This window comes from Habropoda laboriosa, unplaced genomic scaffold, assembly GCF_001263275.1.
Source record: "Habropoda laboriosa isolate 0110345459 unplaced genomic scaffold, ASM126327v1 scaffold28, whole genome shotgun sequence".
Lineage (NCBI taxonomy): Eukaryota > Metazoa > Arthropoda > Insecta > Hymenoptera > Apidae > Habropoda > Habropoda laboriosa.
The window spans coordinates 3,563,009-3,580,799 of record NW_017100174.1 but is presented as its reverse complement, the minus strand read 5'-3'; the positions used below and the strand labels follow the sequence as shown (position 1 = coordinate 3,580,799).

The following is a 17,791-nucleotide window of genomic DNA, read 5'->3' as shown; positions in this document are numbered from 1 at the left end:
CGCTGTGATTGGCCAGTGTTTTTCGTTAATAATTCAAAAATGAAGCTTCAAACAACATTTTGGTAAAGGAAAAAGTTGTTCAGAGTCACCCCAGCAACCCCCCATTTCCGGGTGTTCGAGGAGTTACGGGACACCCTGTATGCATAAGTAAGTACATGTATACGTTTCAACAAACGAGTAATATGAATTCAGTAAAACCGATTACTTCTACTGAGTATAATTTACTATTAGTATTAAATATCTTCAATGTTTTTTATTACAACTTAGAAACGTAATCACGAAAATATTTAACTTTACATACGTACGTATTAAACATTTAATGTACGAGGTACATATATATGTATATGTATAATGTATGGCAATCTTGATGATAGATCTTAAACTTTAACTAAGGGTTTACAATCTTTTGTAATAACAAAAATAAATTACCACCAAAAACAAAATCTCAATGGTACTGCAACGAAGTCTTTGTATCAGTTACGGGTGAGGGACGAATTATGTCTGAAGGCCTCACCATAACGTTGTATTATTTCGAATACGCAGTATAATAGAATGAATCATTTCGCTTCAGGGAATTACTATGAAGGCTAGACATCCAGTACGATATACTCCACGTTTACGATAATAGCACTACCCTCTATCTTCAATGCGAACCAACTTATTACTAGCAGATTAGTAGTTATGAAATCTTCCGCCATTTAAAAAGCAATACAAGTATACCAACTGCGTATAAATAAAAGACCTAAGAAAGATCAAAGCGGTTTCTTTCTACATAGTTGGTTATCTTGGAGAAAATAATAAACGTTATCTGGATAGATTCTTGTCTTTTCTGATAGATTATAACTAAGAAAACGTGGTAGTATTTATCAAAATGCAGGTTCCACCAATTTTTATGGAATTACCCTTAGAGGACCAGGTATACAATAATCAAATTATATTAAACACCTTAACAAAACCGCATGTACAATGCAGTAGTGCAATGTAAATGTATGTAATGTTACGTCGGTCTGTAAAGTATAGGTTATATTCTTTATCACTTTTCTATCATTAATATTTTGTTGTATATATCCATACCAAAATTGACTAGAACAAATTTTGATGAAATTAGTGTATTTAAAATCAATGCATTAATTTGCTAATTTATTTTTAGGCACAAGAATTGAGAATTTATTTTAAAAGCTTAGGGGCTGAAATAAGTGAAGAAAAATCTCCTAAAGGTATAGAGGATGATTTACATAAAATTATTGGAGTATGTGAAGCTTGTTTCAAGGAAGGAAATGAAAATGAAATAGAGACAGTTTTAAATGACATTGTATCTATTATGATAGTGGTAAATATTGAATAGTTTAAATTATAAAGTTAAGATATATTAAAATAGTTGAAAGTTTTTAAGTTAATTTATATACATTTTATTTTAGATTCCTACTGAAAGAGCAGAAAATTTAATATTAGCATTTTGTGAAAAATTAACAAAAGCTCCTGGTTATAAGCTGGGTCTAGTATGTCTAAAAGCGTAAGTAATATAAATGTTATGGATATTATTCACTTTCCTATGCAAAAGGTTAATTCAATACATTTTTAGATTGTGGTTATTATTCCAATCTCTTCCTGATGATTCTCCTATGAGATATCATGTCTATTATCATTTAGTTCAAATTGCTCGCAATGTGGACCAAGTAAAAGCAGTGTATGGTGGAATAGATCAATTGAAACAGCAATTTGCATCACTTCCACCATCAAATGAACAGATGCAAAAACTACTTCGGTTACTTCATGAAGTACTTCTAAGCTGCAAACAAGGGTAAATAAAATTTTATTCCAAATACATGTTATCACACAATATTTTTAATGAAATGCTGTTATTACAATAGGGAACAAGCTGCAGCAGTTATGGTAGAACTTTTAGGTACTTATACATCAGAAAATGCTTCTTCAGCTAGAGAAGATGCACAACGTTGTATTTTAGCTGCATTGGCAGATCCAAATACATTCCTACTGGATCCACTATTAGCACTAAAACCTGTGAGATTCTTAGAAGGAGAACTCATTCATGATTTACTCCTTGTATTTGTACAAGACAAATTACCTGCATACTTGTACTTTTATCAACATCATAAAGAATTTGTGGAACATCAACTGGGTATGTAAGCATCTAATTAAACATTTAAAATGTTTTATATATACATTGATATGTTTTTTCTGTCTTGTTAGGATTAAATCATGAACAGAACATGAAAAAGATGAGATTACTAACATTCATGCAACTAGCAGAAACGAATCCTGAAATGTCATTTCATACAATTCAAGAAGAACTACAAATTAATGAAGATGAAGTAGAAAGTTTCATTATTGATGGTAAGTCATTGAAATTGGTTTGTTTTTAAATCTTAACACAATACAATTATAATATCTATTGAATCAGCAAAATAGTATTTTCTTTACTAAAACACATTTATTCTCCCTGCATAAATTCAATTAGTCTCTAAATTTAATTATAATGGTGGGAACAATATATACAGGGTATATTAATGAATCAGTACTGGCTTGGTAGAATTCAATTTTTACTAAGTTATCGAAGTATTCGACACTTATATAATAAATCAATTTCTTTTTATTGTATTTTCTTGGAACTTATAAAAGTAAAATCTTTAATATTTCAGTACTGAAAACAAAACTCGTTAGAGCTCGTATGGATCAAGCTGGGCGTAAAGTTCTTATTTCAAGTACCATGCATAGGACATTTGGTAAACCACAATGGATGCAACTACGTGATTTACTTGCAGCTTGGAAAGGAAATTTAACTTCTGTACAAGAGGGTATGAAATCTGTAGCTGATGCGCAAATGGAACTTGCTTTAAAAAATAAAGCTGCCATAAACTATTGATGATATTTAAGTTCCCTATGTGAAATGCAAAATTTACATATACGAATATTGATTGGAAACCGAAATTACATTACAATTTTATCTGAATAAATATGTGTCGTATACTACAGTATTATGTTTACAATTAAATTAATCACATAATTAAGAAACTGATCATGCAAAATTATTTATAAATCTATCATTTGACAGTCTATTTGAGATTGTTGAAAAATTTTTTACATATATCATTTTTATGTATATTTCTGTATATAAAATATAAAACAATGAAAATAACCAAAAATCATAATGTAAATAATCCTTAAGTACAAATATAGGTAATAACTTAATACATTTTTTTTCATACAGCAACATTTTATTTTCATTAATCAATTTTTGTATGTGATATAGAGCATTTCTGACATTTTTGGAGCATTTCTTACATTTTATAATTTGATCAATAGAACATTCATATACAACTTTATAACCGTGCATTACATTATTAGAAAAGCCACATATTCTTTTGTACTAATTCACCTCATTGTTTCTAATCCGTAATTTGTTGCTTATCACATGATACTGGTAATTGGTACAAAAATTACAAACCTTAAAAAATTAATGATATAAATCTATAAAAAATAACACAATAAGTGGCTTGAAGCAAATTGAAAATATAAAAGTAAAATAAAAATCTATTGAAATATTTATCATTACTTGACATGTTATACAAAAACGTATGTAAACAATTTTTTTTAATACATTTTTTATCAGTATGTTTTACATACATTTTTGCATATTGACATAGATACATGTATACTATTCTAAGATCGTCTTCATATATCTATTTGCAAAAACTACATATAAACGGTAATATTTCCTGCAATATAACATTTCTTTTTTACGATATACATTTCTTTCGTCGTAATCGAATTGGAGATTGTCAACTAATCAAAAAATAGGTACATACTAATAAATATATTATCGCATAATGAACATGAAAAAACATTTTGACAAATATCCTTGATTGTTATATTTACTTTTACCATTAAAAATGTCGAAAACTAACAATTATTTAATAAGGAAAATATACTGCGCGAATCATTTTGCGTAATTAAATTAAATACAATAACGTATATTAGAAATATATCATTCTTTTGAATGATTAATTTTGTTTCATAGAAAAAAATTTATATGAAATTTTGACTTAGTGTAATAAAACATTTTTACATGACATAAATGCAGTTTATAACAGTAAGATGTTATTGGAGTTAATGGCATAACTTATGAGCTTCTACATCTAACGATAATAGTATGTTGTAAAAATAATAACTATTATTGTAAAATTATCATTTCAATAGCTTAGTTACTAATTGATTCGTAAGAAACGTTCTTTGCCCCTTAATTTCTTTCTAGTATGATTTTATTTTAGATATGGCATCTTAAATCTCACGTCGTGTTGATTTTTGAAATCTAAGTATTTTTTTTTCTTTTTTCAAGTTATACATTACATGATCAGTAACAAATATATAGCACATTTATATAATATAGCCTCAAGTATACGCAGGTATGAAAATCTTTTTCTTTCATGAACTCAATGAACTAACAAAGCTAAGATTTGAAATAATTTTTTACCCTAAAATATATTCAAAATATGCGAAATATCAATACTTCCGTAGATTTCTATGTTTATTCTGTTTTGCTTACATCAATCTCTCGTAGCATTCACTGAAAGACAATTACGGATAATAGGTACTTTATATGTATGTTAGATTTTTAACGCACTCATTCTCGTTCTTTGAAATTGTTGCAAAGTCAGATTTGAGTAGAGAAACGAGGACGTGGCAAGTCTCCAAATACTGTATCACCATGAACGCTCTTTGCTAGAGCTTTAATCGAAGCTCGAATATTATGTGGATCATGTGGATCTCTTGAAAGCTGAAATAGCATTTTATATTTTTCAATATAAAAATATTCTATAAAATATGTATATACAAATTTTCATACCAATAAATATCATTAGATTACTGCTAAGTGTACATATTATAAATAGGAAGATTTAAATTTAAAAATAATTGTATGTTTATACCTGGTCATCATCTTGATCTTGAACTGTTCTACGCACAAATGAAGGAAAAGATGGAACACTAACTGGTAACGATTTTGCTAATGTAGGATGTCCACCTCTTTGTCCCCTTGGCATATGAATACCTTCATCTTGACCTGAATCTAAATGCAATGTCAATTACATTACCTAAAATTTTATTTTAAATTAAAATAAATTGAAATATGGACTAACCATCTGTATCAGATCCTTCTTCTGAAGATTGAACTTGATCAGTATTAAGAGACTCTTCCATTCCTTCCAAAGGAAATAAAGCTTCTGTGTCAAAACTGGTTGCATCTTTATTGTATATATATAATTGCTCTTTTTTATCTATGCTACCATTCTAAAAAATGTTAATTGTCATACCATAAATTTAAAATTATTCATGAATATAACTTAATATAATTTATAAGAAGTACATACAACAAGAGGATTAGGAGAATATTTAGCATCAGCTTCATGTTTAACATTAGGACCTGTAATGATTTTCGTTTCGTTTGATACTACTTGTGATGTATTTACTGTATTTGTTGTAGAGGTAGTTAAACTGGTTGTAAAACTATCTGGGGTTGTAGGAGGAGTTTCTATATTATTTGTTAATCTAGTTGTTTCTTCTCCTTTACATATTAACCTGAAATGCATGTGTATATTTAAAACTAAGTATAAAGGTAAAAAATGGAATTTTAATGTAATGAAAAAACACTGTATATTATTAATATGAAACCTTGTTAATAATCTATGTTCATTGTGAGCTCTTTCACAAAACTGTTCCAATAACTGATATTGTTCTGCTGTGAATGCACGAATTTTAGTTTCTATTTCTGCATTCTGTCTTTGGACAGCTTCTTCAAGCTGCTGTTGGAGTCCACCCAAAGCCACTTGTACATTGTTAGGTAACTGCGATACTGGATAGATAAAATAAAATATATAATGAATATTTATATATTTAACAGAATCAAATACATTTCCAAGTTTTTAATGAAATCATATTTGATTAATTAATATATTTAGCAACGGCCAACTCACCAGAAAATTTGGTAGGTTGTTGAAGATAGTCAAATTCATCCAAAGTGTTATGGGCAATTATTATTCTAAATACTGGACTATAATCTGGATTAGATTTTAATTTAATTATTTCTGCAGGTGAAGTCTATAATAAAAAGAAATTGAATTTTTTTATTCCATATAAATATGTTTACATAATCTATTAACCTGTTATCTTCTCATGTAAAATATTATGCAAAATATTTTTATAGCCTGTAACTTTATGAACAATTTCATACTCACAACAATATCAGTATTAATAAGAACTAAAGCAGCACCATAATCTCTGTGTACAGCATGTGTGTACATTGAACAATTGTAACAACGGTGAATAACCCATGATCCCACATTTCTTATCTCTACTAAACCTGGTTGTTCCTTAGTGTTAGTAACTAGACTGCTATAAATATTTAATGAGAATTTATCATATCATTTGCATAAAAAAATATTTTAAAAAATTACTTATTAATCATTGGTATTTTAACGCGAATTCGCATAAAACTTGAAGCTTCGTAAAAAAAATGATTGTAATGAGTGTTATACTAAATATTTCACCTGATGAAAGAAACCATCATTCTGTTCTTCAGGTGTCAATTCAATATCATTGATGTTGACCTTCTGTAGTTCAGTGCCCCTGGATTTTATGGACACGTTTAAACATTTGCATGCGATATACATCTTACACAACCAGTGTACAACGTTTTCTAAAAGAAACTTTAAAAACCAGCACACTGTTTCACAATGCCGGGACTCATATATACGATACGAGAACAGTTCACTCGATATTCTTCGTAATGTTTGAAATATATACCCAGAATTTTTTCTTAGTCACTTTCAATTTTTGAAGTTAGAACCAATCGAAGCTTTCATAAATAATTAGAACGAAACAATAGAAAGTACAAAACAATAGTTTGACTTAAGGAGTAGATTGTTACAACACCGCAAGTTTCGCGCTATTATTAAATTTCAAATATGTTGGTTTTGCTTAATTGAAGAATTCGTGAAAAAGCTTTTACTCTCGAAAAAAACAAGCGTGTTATCTATACATTTGGGTGTGTTGGAACCGTTTATTATCTGATCCGTTCCGCAAGTTGATTTATACACTGTGACAGATTCACACACTCAAAGCCAAGTAAACGAATTATCGAAGCTCGTGGCTCTGGCGAATATATTTGCGTCTGAGAGTTCGTTCTCACCATATAAAGAGGTAGTTTTGAATATCAATATCGGAAATTTTTATATAAATAATATAGAATGATTCTTCACATTTGAATTAAGCAGTTATTGTCTACATTTCTTGGCTATAACACACGTATTTACAAGTATTTTTGAAAATCTTCGGAGTCTCTACTAAAAATAAACACTGATTTATAGGTGCGTGCAGATGCGTACGTGATCACCCCAGACAAAAACATACTTGCCTAGTCAATTGACCGACTTTACCATATGACATAGGATTTTAGCAATGTGTTGGATAAGACCAGCATATACGTATACACAAATACGGATGCAAGGTTATTTGAAATTACCTATGCAATATATAAATTTTATTTTTTTTCTGAAGAATTTATATTTTGTTTTATAATCGTGAATTGTACCAAGAAAATATTCATTTATTCATTAAATGATATTATGAAATGCTAATAAGACATCTTTTGACTGAAACGAATAACTAATTTTAATAGGTACATTCAAGACTTAAAGCAATTTCGAGCTCTATTCTCCATTTTTACTTCTAAATGTAGCAAAGGTAATAAAACAAGGCAACGTAAGCAAACAATCCATAAACAGCAAGGATGTAAATGGGGATATTAAATAATGCATAAAAATATATTCGTATATATAAATGAAACGTAAACAGTCTGACATTTTATTTTCAACAACATTATATTTTGAAGATAGCAGTTTTTACATATATTACTTTACAGAAGTGTGTATAATACTTTTTTACTCCATATAATACTGTCTAAATGTAACATTTTGTTGATATAAATTTATAACAGATCTATATACATAATTCTGATTATAAAATATTCAACTTTTATATAACAAAACAAAAAAACAACGTTATAATGCATCTACTGGAATGTTACTTACAAAATATAACAAAACGATAAAAACAAAATTGTTAGTTGGAATGCTAGTTTCATAACACATAACAATATAAATATAACAAATAATTGTTAGTTTTACATTTTCATATTAAGATATTCTTCTTTCCGCTCGAAATATTCATTAAATCGTATTGCAGCATACCTATAAAGCATTGTACAGCAAGATAAATATAATTTTACAGAATCAACGTGATAGAATAATAATTTAAAAATATAAATTATTACAAAAAATTTCAATAAAAGTTACAGTGTTCCTTTCATGTTTTGTATATTAGTGTACTTACTCTAAAAAGTCAAAGTCAATTGTTGAATGTTCACTTTGTATAAGTCCCCAACAACCCCAAAAAAAGTGTGATAAAAGAACAAATTTATTTACTTGCAAGTACAGTAAATTAATTTCATTTTCAGGTACATAGTTTATATTATTATATTCCTGAAGGTATATGTTCAACCATGCTTTTTGCAGTTGCTCTTCAGGATACAAGGAATAATCAGGATTATCAATACCTAGAATAAATGATGTATAATTATAACTTAAAAATTGTATATGTAATTATAACTTAATAAATTGCATTTATATTACATATAGTACTTCATATTCTTTAAAATAAAAGTATAAAATCCAAAAACTATTCATAATGCAAATTGTAATATGCAAATGTCACTTATAAAGTGATACTTAAATATATATTTAAATTACCAGCAAATTCCGCAAAATGATTAGCTATATCAAAAGCCTGATAATTATATGCAGTATATTCAAAATCAATAAATGTAACAGAATTTTCCTTTTGATTGTAAAGCACATTTCCTAGAAGTAAATCATTATGAGCAAATACTACTTCATTATTTAAACTTGTCAGTTCCTCCTTTAATAATTCGTAATTCTGTTTTAACACAATAAATGGTTTTATGAGTTTTTCAAACCTAAAAGTAGAAAGTAGAAATAACTAATAATGCATACATCTGAAATGAAAAATAATATTTTATATTTTAATATGCTACCTCGCTTGTTTGGCACCATTAGAAAATTCTTTTGGCATAATTTCCATAAATTTCTCTAACTTGTTCCAAATACAAGCTTCTTTGGGTATTTCATCATCATGAGGCTTAAGATTATGCATTTGAGCCATTCTCTTAGCAATTAAAGTATATACATTAGGATCTCTGACTGTTTCTGTTGTAAGTGTATCACCTTCAATAAATTGGTAAGCCAGGCCATTATTGAATGTAGCATAAATGGAATGTGTAAAACCAAATTTATTTAGTATCTGTTTAAAAAAGCAATGTACTCTTGATTATATATCTTTTTGTATATTTATCCTTCAGTCTTTGTTGCTGGTACAATAATATATTTATTATGATTAAACTTACTCGAATATTTCTTGTTTCATCTTTTCGATTAATAAGCAAATCTGTCTTATGTCCATAAACTCTAACCAAGACCATATCATTGTAATGCTCAGAATACCACACTCCTATCAGTTTATTTGTGATTCCATCAGTAAATATCTGAAATAAAGTTCAATATAATAGTAATATGCCAATATGTTTTTTGTTATTGCAACTTTTTTGAGTTAATACTTTTAAAAAATATAATACGTAAAATTATTATTTTTAATGGCCAGTACTCAATAATATTTATAAAAGATTGAATAGTTTTACTTTATTACTGAAAAAAATCATACATATGCTGAATACAGATTTAATTATAGTTATCAGGTTTCAAAGAAAATATTACTGTTTAAGAATGGAAATATTTAATAATAGTGCTATATCTCCTGTGCTAAATGAAGAACTCAAGACAAATAAACTTCTTATCAATAGATAAACTCAAATATTAGATAGGGAATACAATGACCTTAATTTTTTTCTTATTTACTGTACTAGTAAAAATTTCATTTTAACAATTTTAAGTTTGTGTTACATCAAAAATTGTGAAATTTAAATGTATAAAATTGTAACAAATATTAATACTTACAGTAAATATTTAAATACAACTTGTATTTCATTTAAAAATTTACAGGAAACATGTTTTTGAAGCTATAATAAATTGAAAAAATGAATACATAATATCAAATCTCTATAGAAACTACATGCATGCGTGAAAAGACTATATAACTTTATATACTTTATATACTTTATATAATGTTTTATAAAATGGTTTACCTTAAAATTCAGCATATCCAAAGGCCATGTTGGTCTAATTTTTTTAATTATCTCTTTGGCACCATCAACAATTTCATTTTCATCAATTGTTATATCAAGATGAGGTTCTTCACAAATTTGGTCCATAGTTAAATATTACCTGCAATAAATAATTAAATTTTTATAACATTTATAAGAATGCCACTTTATGTATATATTAGTTTTTAATTATTGAAAATTTATATCATAATACATCATTTAGATTGGACAAATATGTGGAAACTTATAAGTTAAACATGCATAATATATTAATATTTATACCTTTAATGTATCAAAACATTGAAATATATTAGATATGTGTGTCACTTGTAAATCAAGTTACTCTACAGAGTTGTTCCACTACAACTGGAATACTGATACATATTTTTGCACCCTATGCAATGATAATGATCAACATAGCTAACAAGAGTAGGCTAGGGTAATGCAAAGACCTTGAATTCATTAATAATTTCATTACGTATAAGGAAATGATTCATTGTGTACTGAATGTATTAAGTAGCTCCATACTCCATACAGCTCTATGAAGAAATAAAAGTTTTTAGAATACTATTTTACAAACATTATTCAATGAATGTGTTGTCAAATTTGATGATAACAAAATTATTGCACAATTTCGTTTATTTATGCACACCTCAATATAAAAAAATTTAATTTCACATTTTCAAAATAAATTTCAATAATTGTTATATAAACTTATAATTTTTGTAAAAACAATAACATTTTGATTATTAAAAATTATCAGCCGAAAATGAAAAGATTGCAACATATTATTTGATACTTCATATTTGATAATTTTGTTACAGCTACTACTTTACAAAGAATTATCAATATGTATGTTTACTATAACTGAAAACACATAAAAAAATTTAATTCTTATTTAACTTTTTCATCATGTGTTAAAGCATATCAAGACGATACGCCACTGTTACATCAACAATAGTATAGGGAATGTTACTATGAAATGGTTATGAAACTGTAAAGAACAAGTACCGGTCAATTTAACTTCTTATAAATAAAATATAAATACGAAACATAAAGTTTAACGATATAATGATATTTACTTTATTAAATATAAACATGAAATATCTGTTGATATATTTTATATATTATATTTCATGTATGAGCACTTCGAATCATCTCTTTTTAAATATAGAGAATTTTTTTTTTTGTCCCGCTAACTTCACATCAAACAACGTTTGTAATTATTGTGTGGCGCTCAGATGTGGAATATATAATGGTTTTTGTTAAATACATAAAATTACAAATATAGAACATCATTTTAGATGATTCGAACATTGTAAATAAAACAAAAGCTTTTATAATACTTATTTTGAAACAGCTCCTTTAGTGTTTAATTTATTATTTTAAATACGCACAGAATGTACGTTTTCATATAAAATTGATAATAATATTTTGTTGTGTTTTGAGAAAATACAAAGTTGCAAACGATCACTCGTTACTTGTCTTTACTGTATGTTATGGTTTTCGTCAACATCATGCTTTATATATATCCGTAAACAATATTACAATACAAGAATATAATCAATTTTTTATTTATTATACAATTGTTATGTATTTCCAACACTAAAACATTTTAATAATTGCTAAAATTTCAAAAAAATGTCAAAAAAAATTCCACCGAATCAAAATGAAATACAACCTACATTTAAAGGGTTTCTTGAGCGTATGAAATGTAAACGTAATCTACAATCAAGGTATGAAAAAAAATTTTTACACAATCTACTAAAAAATATTATATTAAATAGAACCATCTGGTTTATTTTAAATGCATTAATACTTGTTAAATCTACTTTGTTGAATGTAAAATAGAATAATATATTTTTGCAGCACGCCTAAATCAAAAACAAATTTGCAACTGAATGAAAGTTTGGCTGCATTTAAGGACTATGGATCTTATAATATAAAAAAGTTGGAAATGAATTCTAAAACATCAAATATATCTCTTGTAAGGACATTGTTTGCTATATATAAAATATGGAATTTTATAATTCAATATAGCTTTTTCATATTATAATCGTGCTTTTTAGGACAGTTCTGATGATTTAGTGTTGAATAATGTTGAAAATATTGCAAATACAAATGATAACTGTTTTAAGGAAAATCATGCTAAAGATTTTAAGGAAGAAAAAGCAATACAAAATGACACATACAAGCAAAATATTTCTAAATTTAACAACATACAAAAACCAAAACCTAAATTTAGTCAATCATCAGATAGTGAAGATGATATAGCAATAAAACCAAGTTTAAGATTATATAGAAGAAAAAGAAGAATTATGAACACCAGCAATGAAGAATCAGTATCAAACAACAGTTCCCCATCTATGAAAGAATATGAATGCATACCTACATCTCCACACATGCCACCTGAAAGCAACAGTGTTTTGAAGACAGAGATGGAAGAGAAAAAATTAATTGACAGAGATGGTATACAAACTCCAGAAAAAAATATAAAAGTTGAAAGAGAAGAAAATGTTATAATATTAGATTCAGATAGTGGCAGTCCAAACTTTAAGCACAGTCTAAAGCAATCCCCTAAAAAAGAATGGGTAGGACCAGATTTCAAATTAAATTTAAAGCCTCTAGGTTTAGGAAAAGAGTTAGACCCATGGATAGAATCTGCAAAAAGAAAACCAATAATGTCTTCAGTACCTGTAAATATTAATATTTTCAACCGACATGTTTCTTACTACTAATAAATTATTAAAATAATTATTTTGAATTTTTTTAGGTCACAAAACATAAGTTAGAAGACAGATACAAAGAGTTAAGAGAATTTCAAATGGAAATTCTTGAAAAATATATGACTGCATTAGATCAAATGCCACTGCCAGTATTAGAAAAATTTCCGCAGTTTGATGCACGTACATTTCGAAATTCAAAAATTTTATATCAACATGTTAAAGCAAAAATACGTTTGGTTGAGACGAAATTAGCACATATAAAAGTTGACGAAAATGAAAAATTTGCTGATGAAAAATTATGTGAAATTGCAGATAATCATACAAATAGTTCACCGTTAATCAAAACATTAAACTCTATAAATCAGCAATCAATTATTAGTATTTCAGATAGTGATAGTTTCAATGTATCTAATACTAATTTAATGAATGCAGAATCAAATTATACTAATTCGATAAAAATACAAGCTACAGCTCCATCAATGACTGAAGATTTTTCGGAATTATTACAGACAAGAAATGAATCACAAACAAAGGAATACAAAAATAACATTGATTTACAGAGTTCTCCTATTCAAGTTAAATCAAATAATTCTGTAGTTCAAGGGAAAAAAGGAATATTTCAATTAAAAAGGCCCATTAAAGCAACTCTGGGCTCTGAAGTTTCTAAAAAAATAGGAGAAATATGGAACAAGGAAGTACAACCTCGAACTGTTAATGTTAAAATTACTGTTCCCAATTGTGACACAAATACAGATTTTGATAATATGTGCAGAACAGAAAAATCTAATACTAATGAAAACTTCTGCCTTGAACAGAAAAGAACAGATGTTAAAATTCCTGAAAAATTAAAAAATGAACATAAACAAAATAATTGGAATATAATGACTCCCCCAGATATAGATGGTAAAATTTATACTTCAAATTTATATTTATTAATTAATGAATCATTCAAGTACATCACTATTTACTTATTGTAGATAATACTTCATATTCTCAAGAAATAATTGATTGTTTAACTCAAGAATTTGAACAGTTTCCTGCATTAAGTAAAGATTGTAATGTAAAATCAAATTTAAATGTATCAGGTAAATTTTTATTAGGAACTCATCTTTCATTTATTCACATTTTACTATTGTATGCTTTTAATTTAAATTGTTTGGTTTTGAAGCAACCGTTTCACAAACTGTTAATAATAACGAAAATGACAAAGCACAAAATACAGCTAAAACAACTTTAGGAACTGGCAATTTTACTGGAAATTATAAGAATGATGGTGTCAGTGGTGAATTCGATGGATTAACATATCCGCATTCACGAGAAATGTTAAAGGTAAAATATTTTATTTTTGAATATTATTTTAGAAAAATATATGTATTTTACCATGAAATGTTTAACGTAATATATTCTAATTTATAAGGTTTTTCGTCAAAAATTTGGATTATATTCCTTTAGACCAAATCAATTGCAAGCAATTAATGCTGCAATTTTGGGGTTTGACTGTTTTGTTTTAATGCCAACTGGAGGAGGGAAGTCATTATGTTACCAACTTCCAGCACTCTTGTTACCTGGAGTAACAGTTGTTATTTCACCATTAAAAAGTCTTATTCTTGATCAAGTTCAAAAACTCACTTCTCTTGATGTAGGTTTTTCAAATATTATATTTTACATGTTTATACATTATTACTTAAATATAATTTATCAATAAGTTTTGTATAGATTCCAGCAGCTCATATGACTGGATTGATATCAGAAAGTCAGGCAGATGCAATATATAGAGAACTCTCAAAAAGAGAACCAGCTCTTAAATTATTATATGTAACACCAGAAAAAATATCTGCATCTCAGAAATTTTGTAGTTATTTAACTACATTGTATGAAAGAGGATTATTAGCAAGATTTGTTGTTGATGAAGCACATTGTGTTAGCCAGTGGGGACATGATTTTCGACCTGATTATAAAAAATTGAAGTGTCTCCGGGACAATTATCCTCAAGTACCAGTTATTGCGTTAACAGCAACAGCTACACCAAGAGTCAGAACTGACATATTACATCAGTTAGGCCTTGCCAAACCTAAGTGGTATCTAATTTAATTTTAAATATATTTAATTCAATCTTCTATGGTAACAACCCTTTTTTCATTTTATTTTATTTCAGGTTCATGTCAGGCTTCAATAGACCTAACTTAAGGTATAGCATAATTGCAAAGAAAGGGAAAAATTGTTCGGATGAAGTTATAGGTTTGATAAAAACGAAGTACAAGAACGACTGCGGTATTGTTTACTGTTTATCTCGCAAAGATTGTGACGATTATGCAATGCAAATGAAAAAGAATGGAATCAGAGCATTAAGTTATCATGCTGGACATGCAGATAGTAATAGAAGTGATATTCAGGGTCGATGGATTTCAGATGAAGTATGAAATTATAAATTAAGCAATTGTAACATTCATTCGCAAATATATAATTATATAACATCAAATTTTAGGTTAAAGTTATTTGTGCAACAATAGCATTTGGAATGGGTATTGATAAACCAAATGTACGATTTGTAATACACGCAGCTCTTCCACAATCTATTGAAAGTTATTATCAAGAAAGTGGACGCGCTGGTCGTGATGGAGAAAATGCAGATTGTATTTTATTTTATAATTACGCTGATATGTATAGGATAAGAAAAATGTTAGAACTAGACAATTCAAACCCTGCTATATTAAAAACACGTTTGGACAATTTATTTCAAATGGTATCATTTTGTGAAAATAAAACGGATTGTCGCAGGGCACAACAACTTAATTATTTTGGAGAAATATTTAATCGACAACAATGCGTTATCAATAAAGCAACATCGTGTGATAATTGTAGAAGTAAAGTAAGTAGGCTTATTAAAACAACAAACCTTTGTAAGTAAAACTTTTTAAATATTTTTAAAAATTATATGAAAATTTTCAGGATGATTTTACTATGCTAGATGCAACCGAAGATGCAAAACAAATAATGAAAGCTGTATGTGATATTAATCAATCAAAAAATTGTAATCTTACATTAGTGTTTCTTATAGATATATTTAAAGGAAGTGATCTGAAGAAAATAAGAGATTCAGGTATAAAATCAAAGTTAAATAAAATATTATTCCCTTATATAATACATTTATCAATTATTTTATTAGGTCTTACTAAGCATCCTCTATATGGTCGCGGAAGATCGTGGAATAAAAGCGATATACAACGTTTACTACATTATATGGTACTTAAAGAATATTTGTTAGAACAAATGTACATAAATAACGAAATTGCTTGTGCTTATCTAAAAATTGGTTCAAATGCAAGTGAACTAATGACGAGGAAAGATGTAAAGGTAGAAATAATAAATGAATAGACAATTTATTTTGTGTATTAAAAATACAACATACGAATAAATTATTAAAATATAATAATCTTTCCAAAATAGGTGATGATTCCTATGAGATCATTTACTAATAGTGTTACTGCAGTAGCAACATCATCTCCAGTTACGAAAAAAGTTGATAAATCTCTTTTGGAACTACAAGAACGTTGTTATAAGGAATTAATGGAAATAATAAAAGGAATTGCTGGAGCACTCGACATTTCAGCATCTTCAGTTATGAATATGATCGCGATTAGAGCAATGAGTCAACAACTTCCAGATAGTGAAGAAGCTATGTTACAAATTCCACATGTAACCAAAGCAAATTTCGACAAATATGGAAAAGCATTGTTAGATATTACACAAAAATATGCTGCGGAAAAATATGGTAGAGTTAATATCTTTGAATATTATTTTTGATATTACAATTATTATTTAGGGGAATAATTATTATTGTTATAGTATTAATAAGTGAAGAAAAAGAGAAAAGTAATGACGAAGACTATAGTGGCAATGCATGGAATATCGAAAATTCTACTCAACCTAGTAAATCTAAATACGGTGGTACAAAGCGTAAACGTTACGGTAATTCCCGAAATACGAATAAAAAATTTAAACGAACAACATCCAGGTATGATATGTTTATACATTTGAATATTTTTAATGTCATTCATATTACTTTTTAATAATTTCTACCATATTAATTAGTACACAGAAAGGAAAAGCAGCGACAAAAGGAAAAGCTATAACAAACAAAGGTCCTGGACTTATGAGTATGACTCGCAAATAATAATATACGTCGGATCCACATAGATACATGTAGATCAATTATTTTCTCTGTATTATATATATGTATATGTATGTAGAATTGCCAATAGGAGATAACTATCTGTATGTGTTACTCACATGAGTCAACATAAAATGATAGACAGTCTAAATATCTTTCTCAAACAGGTAATGATAATCGTTGCTTGTTACACCAGATCCTTGGATACGAATTTCGGTGATAGATAAAACCTCTAAACAACCTCAATAATGTCCCACAGGTTTGGCAATCCGAACCCTGTAAAATTGAACCCTGAATACCAACTTTGAATTCCTACCAACTGGAAGACTTCGGGCCCTCGTACTGCATATACATATATATATGGTATATCTATTTGTAAGAGTGAGATGTCCTATGTAACTTGGAATACAATGTATCCGTATTAATGCGAAGTCGGCATTTTCGCCATTTTATGTCAAAGTAAAGCAACATTATTATGTTTTTGTAAAAAATCTCTAAAAAGTATGTATTTGTAAGAAATTTCTAAAATGTATGTATATATGCAAAATTTTGTAATAAATTATTTTATTTTTAATAATTTTTGAA

At 27.6% G+C, this 17,791-nt stretch overlaps 4 protein-coding genes across 4 annotated transcripts; 2 read left to right on the top strand and 2 right to left on the bottom strand.

Annotated features, from left to right (window-relative positions):
• The first annotated feature begins 850 nt into the window (after positions 1-850).
• Positions 851-2,939, top strand: LOC108578760 (eukaryotic translation initiation factor 3 subunit M). The gene is made up of 7 exons (XM_017942148.1): positions 851-916; positions 1,151-1,330; positions 1,419-1,513; positions 1,583-1,801; positions 1,872-2,140; positions 2,212-2,355; positions 2,661-2,939. The coding sequence occupies exons 1-7, from the start codon at positions 872-874 to the stop codon at positions 2,882-2,884; spliced, it is 1,176 nt and encodes a 391-aa protein (XP_017797637.1). The 5' UTR covers positions 851-871; the 3' UTR covers positions 2,885-2,939.
• A 1,733-nt stretch (positions 2,940-4,672) lies between these two features.
• On the bottom strand, positions 4,673-6,686 carry LOC108578764. The gene is made up of 8 exons (XM_017942153.1): positions 6,564-6,686; positions 6,252-6,425; positions 5,991-6,114; positions 5,689-5,869; positions 5,388-5,595; positions 5,157-5,307; positions 4,947-5,086; positions 4,673-4,795 (listed from the first exon to the last, which is right to left on the bottom strand). The coding sequence occupies exons 1-8, from the start codon at positions 6,684-6,686 to the stop codon at positions 4,673-4,675; spliced, it is 1,224 nt and encodes a 407-aa protein (XP_017797642.1).
• A 1,511-nt stretch (positions 6,687-8,197) lies between these two features.
• LOC108578767 (ethanolamine kinase 1) lies at positions 8,198-10,798 on the bottom strand. The gene is made up of 7 exons (XM_017942156.1): positions 10,592-10,798; positions 10,292-10,430; positions 9,497-9,634; positions 9,128-9,393; positions 8,823-9,049; positions 8,407-8,629; positions 8,198-8,264 (listed from the first exon to the last, which is right to left on the bottom strand). The coding sequence occupies exons 2-7, from the start codon at positions 10,415-10,417 to the stop codon at positions 8,198-8,200; spliced, it is 1,047 nt and encodes a 348-aa protein (XP_017797645.1). The 5' UTR covers positions 10,418-10,430; positions 10,592-10,798.
• A 1,152-nt stretch (positions 10,799-11,950) lies between these two features.
• LOC108578757 (Bloom syndrome protein homolog) lies at positions 11,951-17,216 on the top strand. The gene is made up of 15 exons (XM_017942145.1): positions 11,951-12,045; positions 12,179-12,296; positions 12,379-13,005; positions 13,083-13,938; positions 14,013-14,120; positions 14,204-14,364; positions 14,453-14,674; positions 14,752-15,113; positions 15,191-15,449; positions 15,521-15,904; positions 15,985-16,135; positions 16,202-16,389; positions 16,483-16,807; positions 16,882-17,050; positions 17,128-17,216. Exons 1-15 carry the CDS (start codon positions 11,951-11,953, stop codon positions 17,207-17,209), a joined length of 4,107 nt encoding a protein of 1,368 aa, XP_017797634.1. The 3' UTR covers positions 17,210-17,216.
• The last annotated feature ends 575 nt before the right edge of the window (positions 17,217-17,791 follow it).

Bases quoted from the DNA above. Each gene is read 5' to 3' on its own strand.
- LOC108578767 (XM_017942156.1), bottom strand. From the start codon at position 10,417: ATGGACCAAATTTGTGAAGAACCTCATCTTGATATAACAATTGATGAA. The intron at 9,394-9,496 runs GTAAGTTTAATC...TTTTTTAAACAG, and splicing joins ATGAAACAAGAAATATTCGA to ATACTAAATAAATTTGGTTT. The intron at 8,265-8,406 runs GTAAGTACACTA...AATGCTTTATAG, and splicing joins ATTGACTTTGACTTTTTAGA to GTATGCTGCAATACGATTTA.
- LOC108578764 (XM_017942153.1), bottom strand. From the start codon at position 6,686: ATGTATATCGCATGCAAATGTTTAAACGTGTCCATAAAATCCAGGGGC. The intron at 5,870-5,990 runs GTGAGTTGGCCG...TTATCTATCCAG, and splicing joins ACAACCTACCAAATTTTCTG to TATCGCAGTTACCTAACAAT. The intron at 5,596-5,688 runs GTTTCATATTAA...CATGCATTTCAG, and splicing joins GAACATAGATTATTAACAAG to GTTAATATGTAAAGGAGAAG.
- LOC108578757 (XM_017942145.1), top strand. From the start codon at position 11,951: ATGTCAAAAAAAATTCCACCGAATCAAAATGAAATACAACCTACATTT. The intron at 16,136-16,201 runs GTATAAAATCAA...TTATTTTATTAG, and splicing joins GAAGAAAATAAGAGATTCAG to GTCTTACTAAGCATCCTCTA. The intron at 16,808-16,881 runs GTAGAGTTAATA...TTATTGTTATAG, and splicing joins ATATGCTGCGGAAAAATATG to TATTAATAAGTGAAGAAAAA.
- LOC108578760 (XM_017942148.1), top strand. From the start codon at position 872: ATGCAGGTTCCACCAATTTTTATGGAATTACCCTTAGAGGACCAG. The intron at 2,141-2,211 runs GTATGTAAGCAT...CTGTCTTGTTAG, and splicing joins ATTTGTGGAACATCAACTGG to GATTAAATCATGAACAGAAC. The intron at 2,356-2,660 runs GTAAGTCATTGA...TTAATATTTCAG, and splicing joins AGAAAGTTTCATTATTGATG to TACTGAAAACAAAACTCGTT.